We start from the raw sequence: 7155 nt of genomic DNA, 5'->3' as shown, positions 1-7155 counted from the left end.
GATGGCCCCTAGCCAGACAGTTTATAAGCTGATATGATGGTTCCTAACCAGACAGTTTATAACCTGATGTGATAGTTCCTAACCAGACAGTTTATAACCTGAGGTGATGGTTCCTAACCAGACAGTTTATAACCTGATGTGATGGTTCCTAACCAGACAGTTTATAACCTGATGTGATGGTTCCTAACCAGACAGTTTTAACCTGATGTGATGGTTCCTAACCAGGCAGTTTATAACCTGATGTGATGGTTCCTAACCAGACAGTTTATAACTTGATGTGATGGTTCCTAACCAGACAGTTTATAACCTGATGTGATGGTTCCTAACCAGACAGACTATATTATGCACTACTTTAGACCAGGGTCTATAGGGTAGTAGTGCACTACTTTAGACCAGGGTCTATAGGGTAGTAGTGCACTACTTTAGACCAGGGTCTATAGGGTAGTAGTGCACTACTTTAGACCAGGGTCTATAGGGTAGTAGTGCACTACTTTAGACCAGGGTTTATAGGGTAGTAGGGCACTACTTTAGATCAGGGTCTATAGGGTAGTAGGGCAGTACTTTAGACCAGGGTCTATAGGGTAGTAGTGCACTACTTTAGACCAGGGTCTATAGGGTAGTAGTGCACTACTTTAGACCAGGACCTATAGGGTAGTAGTGCACTACTTTAGACCAGGGTCTATAGGGTAGTAGTGCACTACTTTAGACCAGGGTCTATAGGGTAGTAGTGCACTACTTTAGACCAGGGTCTATAGGGTAGTAGTGCACTACTTTAGACCAGGACCTATAGGGTAGTAGTGCACTACTTTAGACCAGGGTCTATAGGGTAGTAGTGCACTACTTTAGACCAGGGTCTATAGGGTAGTAGTGCACTACTTTAGACCAGGGTCTATAGGGTAGTAGTGCACTACTTTAGACCAGGGTCTATAGGGTAGTAGTGCACTACTTTAGACCAGGACCTATAGGGTAGTAGTGCACTACTTTAGACCAGGGTCTATAGGGTAGTAGTGCACTACTTTAGACCAGGGTCTATAGGGTAGTAGTGCACTACTTTAGACCAGGACCTATAGGGTAGTAGTGCACTACTTTAGACCAGGACCTATAGGGTAGTAGTGCACTACTTTAGACCAGGACCTATAGGGTAGTAGTGCACTACTTTAGACCAGGACCTATAGGGTAGTAGTGCACTACTTTAGACCAGGACCTATAGGGTAGTAGTGCACTACTTTAGACCAGGACCTATGGAACTCTACACTCTCAGAACAAAAGGGTTCCAAAAAGGGGGTTCTTCAGTTGTCCCCTAGGAGAACCTTTTTGGTTCCTGGTAGACCCTCTGTGGAAAGGGTTCTACATGGAACTGACAAGGGTTCTAATCTGGAACTCAAAATAGTTATTCCAAAACGGGTTCTCCTACGTAAACAGCTGAAGAACACGTTTAGGTTCTAGATAGCACTTCTAAGAGTGTGTGACTTGCTGTTCAACATGGATTCCTACGACTGGAAGCCCGATTCTTAATAACTCAATTAAAAACGCTACAAACACAAACAACAAGGCAATGCATACTCCATGTGCAGGCTACAGTAGGTCATCAGGATGTCATACTCTCAGGGACATCTGACATTTGTTTTGTGGCTGTTAAAGATGGCCTCACTGCGGAATTACTTCTGGTCTGGAAAACCACTCTGATGTATTGGACATGTGTGGTGTGATATGTCCCTCTCTCTCCCTGTGTGTGTGTGTGTGTGTTTCACACGCACTGAGACACAAACACACAGACACACACACACACACACACACACACACACACACACACACAACATTCTAGCAAAGGTTTGCATAATCTCAAACACCTATATGAGTGCTTTAGATACCGACTCCACATCACTCTTCCCGTGACCCTCAATGTTATTTTGTATGTTTTAATGAATGGTTCGGAGCGCGCGTTCATCCGGTTATATCGGGCTGGCTGAACGAAACTAAAGCCTCGCGCCCACCTGTCGCTGTGACACACGAATAGAAAACCCACCCGGCGACTAGTCATGCAGGAATACGATAAACCACTGTCTGCAGCTAAATATGCTGCGGTGGTGATATACGTGGAGAAAAAAAGCCGAGAGAGAGAGAGAGAGAGACAAATATAGACAAACAAATACTGTTGAGTGGCTTTGACATCGGTGTTATACCACATATGCTTGCGGCCACGCAATTATCCTTGCCTGTCTGCAAAATCAAACCGCGTTCGCGGTTGATGTTAAAAAAAAATAGCCCACCAGGTAAAGTTTGTGACTGACACGACATTGCCAAGTTTATATATGAACAAACAAAAAGAACATTGACATGCATTAATCCAGAATAAAATAGGTGTGGAAAAAAATTAAAACATTGCAAACCTTATGCGGGGCTCTAAGTAGCCGGTGGACTCCTGCTATCTGATTGATAAGAGGGATATCTTCTCGGAACGTGTAGTGCGGTGCTCGGGTCGGCTCCGGGAAATTGGTGCTGTTGAATGGATCGGTATCGTCTAAAAACTGGACCCTGCAGACAAACGTAGCCATGATATATCCATCCAAGAGGCTCCTCCGATGAGGGGGAAACTAACCGAGGTTAATGATTAGACCCGTCGCCTAGCAAGGAGCACTGTCTCTCCTGCTGCCTGTTAACAACAAACAAAAAAAACAGCATGTTGCCAAGTTTGATCAGCTCTCTGGTTGGGTGGGCTACTATAATCAGACTTCGTGTGGGTGACTTCTCGTGAAGTCTGGTTGGACCGGTATAAGAAACTGTTTTGGTTCGCTGGTTGATTAGTGCGGTCTATAGGGAGAACCGATTTGTCCTGTTACTCTGCCCTGTGACGGTGTCACTGTGGAGTCGCTACTGGCTCACAGCAGGTGGCCAATGACACGAGAGGCTGGCAAGGTGCTGGAGAGAGAGAGAGAGACAACCAGCGAATAACAAACACCATTGTAAATACAACCTATATTTATGTTTATTTTTTTCCCATTTTGTATTTTAACTATTTGCACATCGTTACAACACTGTATATAGACAGAATATGAGATGTGAAATGTCTTTATTCTTTTGGAACTTTTGTGAGTGTAATGTTTATTGTTAATTTTGTATTGTTTATTTCACTTTTGTTTATTATCTATTTCACTTGCTTTGGCAATGAAAACACATGTAAAGCCCCTTATATTGTAATTTAATTGAGAGCGAAGGATAGTGCATTGAATTGAGAGAGAGCTTAGCCTGTATGGGTCAGCCGATGTGTCGTCTAGAGGGAGAATAAATCCATCCCCCTGCGACCCCCCCCCCCCCCCCCCCCTCCTCTTCTCTTCTCCCCTCGACATTAGCGCAACAGTGAGGACTACGTTTGATTTCAAAGCAAATTGCGACCTCTTCTGGTATACTGTTGATCATGCACCAGAACCGAAGAAGTGCACTGCTCTAGTCCAATCTAACAAACAATGACGTAGTCTATTTACGTTGAAGCCAAGGCCCTTCAAAGGAAGGTGCTTACAGTTTTCAAGAAGTGTGAGAAGTATGTTAACTAAGTAGTGAAAATATATTAAACCTGGGCTCAGGGGTATCCAGGATGGTGCTGCAGAGATGGATAGCTGCCATCTTACGGGTTCCTGACCAATTCTGTGTGTTTTTTTTTACGCTGATCTCAACTTTTGTTGTACATAATATTGCCACCATCATTTCGTACGACCGAAAAACAGCTTCTGGACATCAGAACAACGACCACTAACCTCGAATTGGATGAAGATTTCTACTTCAAGTAGTCGGCAGCTGTAAATGTACTGCTCATCCCGCACCAGGAACCCGGTTGTAAATGTACTGCTCATCCGGCACCAGGAACCCGGTTGTAAATGTACTGCTCATCCCGCACCAGGAACCCGGTTGTAAATGTACTGCTCATCCCGCACCAGGAACCCGGTTGTAAATGTACTGCTCATCCCGCACCAGGAACCCGGTTGTAAATGTACTGCTCATCCCGCACCAGGAACCCGGTTGCATAAAACATCTTAAGTTAAAGTTTCCTTTAACTTTAAGTCAGTTGCACAAAAAAAAACATTTTAATGCAAATTTCCTCCTTAAATTAAATTAAATATTTAGGTCCCTTAACTGCATCATTCAGTATGGATATCAATGTAAACAGCATGGATATCAATGTAAACAGTGTGGATATCAATGTAAACAGCATGGAAAGCAATGTAAACAGCATGGACATCAATGTAAACAGTATGGATATCAATGTAAACAGCATGGATATCGATGTAAACAGCATGGATATCAATGTAAACAGCATGGATATCAATGTAAACAGTATGAATATCAATGTCAACAGCATTCAGTATGGATATCAATGTAAACAGCATTCAGTATGGATATCAATGTAAACAGCATGGATATTAATGTAAATAGTATGGATATCAATGTAAACAGCATTCAGAATGGATATCAATATAAACAGCATTCAGTATAGATATCAATGTAAACAGCATTCAGCATGGATATCAATGTAAACAGTATGGAAATCAATGTAAACAGCATTCAGTATGGATATCAATGCAAACAGTATGGATATCAATGTAAACAGCATTCAGTATGGATATCAATGTAAACAGCATGAATATCAATGTCAACAGCATTCAGTATGGATATCAATGTAAACAGCATTTAGTATGAATATCAATGTAAACAGCATTCAGTATGGATATCAATGTAAACCACATTCAGTATTGATATCAATGTAAACAGCATTCAGTATGGATATCAATGTAAACAGCATTCAGTATGAATGTCAATGTAAACAGCATTCAGTATGGATATCAATGTAAACCACATTCAGTATGGATATCAATGTAAACAGCATTCAGTATGAATATCAATGTAAACAGCATTCAGTATGGATATCAATGTAAACAACATTCAGTATGGATATCAATGTAAACAGCATGGATATCAATGTAAACAGCATTCAGTATGGATATCAATGTAAACAGCATGGATATCAATGTAAACAGCATGGATATCAATGTAAACAGCATTGAGTATGGATATCAATGTAAACAGCATTCAGTATAGACATCAATGTAAACAGCATTCAGTATGGATATCAATGTAAACAGCATTCAGTATTGATATCAATGTAAACAGCATGGATATCAATGTAAACAGCATTCAGTATGGATATCAATGTAAACAGCATGTATATCAATGTAAACAGCATGTATATCAATGTAAACAGCATTGAGTATGGATATCAATGTAAACAGCATCCAATATAGAAATCAATGTAAACAGCATTCAGTATGGATATCAATGTAAACAGCATTCAGTATAGACATCAATGTAAACAGCATCCAATATAGACATCAATGTAAACAGCATTCAGTATGAATATCAATGTAAACAGCATTCAGTATGGATATCAATGTAAACAGCATTCAGTATGAATATCAATGTAAACAGCATCCAATATAGACATCAATGTAAACAGCATTCAGTATGGATATCAATGTAAACAGCATTCAGTATGGATATCAATGTAAACAGCATTCAGTATGGATATCAATGTAAACAGCATTCAGTATGGTTCCGTTTAGACCACTGGCAAGGTACGATAGCAGGTGTCTTCGGGTTCCACTCAGATAGGATTCTGGACCTAATTCAAAGTGTTTTCCACAATATCAAATTAAAGTTTATTTAAAGTGCATTTAGCAACACACATTACATTAAAACAACACACATTACAACAACACACATTAAAACAACACACATTACAACAACACACATTAAAACAACACACATTACAACAACACACATTAAAACAACACACATTACATTACAACAACACACATTACATTAAAACAACACACATTACATTAATACAACACACATTACATTACAACAACACACATTACATTAAAACAACACACATTACATTAAAACAACACACATTACATTAATACAACACACATTACATTAAAACAACACACATTACATTAAAACAACACACATTATATTAAAACAATAATACAAGAACATAGAAAGCAACAACAACAAAAAATCACATATTTAAAGCCCGGATTAAAAGGTAGGCTTTTAAAAGTGATTTAAAATCCTTCATGGTGTCTGCCCCCTTTTGACAGGGCAAGCTGTTCCACAACGGAGGAGCCATAGACCAACACCAGCATAGACCAACACCATTGACCAACACCACCATAGACCAACACCATTGACCAACACCACCATGGACCAACACCACCATAGACCAACACCAGCATAGACCAACACCATAGACCAACACCATAGACCAACACCATAGACCAACACCATAGACCAACACCACCACAGACCAACACCATGGACCAACACCACCATGGACCAACACCACCATGGACCAACACCACCATGGACCAACACCACCATAGACCAACACCACCATAGACCAACACCATGGACCAACACCACCATGGACCAACACCACCATAGACCAACACCACCATAGACCAACACCATGGACCAACACCACCATGGACCAACACCACCATGGACCAACATCACCATGGACCAACATCACCATGGACCAACACCACCATGGACCAACACCACCATGGACCAACAACACCATGGACCAACAACATGGACCAACACCATGGACCAACAACATGGACCAACACCATGGACCAACAACATGGACCAACACCATGGACCAACACCACCATGGACCAACAACAACATGGACCAACACCACCATGGATCAACACCACCATGGACAAAAAACATTGACCAACACGATGGACCAACAACATGGACCAACACCATGGACCAACACCACCATGGACCAACAACAACATGGACCAACAACACCATGGACAAACAACATGGACCAACACCGTGGACCAACACCACCATAGACCAACACCACCACAGACCAACACCATGGACCAACACCACCATGGACCAACACCACCATGGACCAACATCACCATGGACCAACACCACCATGGACCAACACCACCATGGACAAAAAACTTGGACCAACACCATGGACCAACAACATGGACCAACACCACCATGGACCAACACCACCATGGACCAACATCACCATGGACCAACACCACCATGGACCAACACCACCATGGA

The 7155-nt window shown here is 41.5% G+C and overlaps 1 protein-coding gene across 3 annotated transcripts in view; it reads right to left on the bottom strand.

The window, feature by feature from the left end:
• Nucleotides 1-2897, bottom strand: part of fhod3a (formin homology 2 domain containing 3a) — a 192085-nt gene extending 189188 nt beyond the window's left edge. For all 3 annotated transcript variants that reach the window (XM_090209439.1, XM_036953662.2, XM_036953663.2), the window contains exon 1: nucleotides 2391-2897. In XM_090209439.1, the coding sequence (XP_090065565.1) occupies nucleotides 2391-2555 (165 nt within the window). In that variant the 5' untranslated portion in view covers nucleotides 2556-2897. The remainder of the gene's footprint in view (nucleotides 1-2390) is intronic.
• Between the last annotated feature and the right edge of the window lie 4258 nt (nucleotides 2898-7155).

The sequence above is a fragment of the Oncorhynchus mykiss genome, chromosome 18, assembly GCF_057628025.1.
Source record: "Oncorhynchus mykiss isolate SJ-2025 chromosome 18, ASM5762802v1, whole genome shotgun sequence".
In the NCBI taxonomy this organism is placed as follows: domain Eukaryota; kingdom Metazoa; phylum Chordata; class Actinopteri; order Salmoniformes; family Salmonidae; genus Oncorhynchus; species Oncorhynchus mykiss.
The sequence above is the reverse complement of the archived record's forward strand: the minus strand, read 5'-3'. Positions and strand labels throughout refer to the sequence as shown.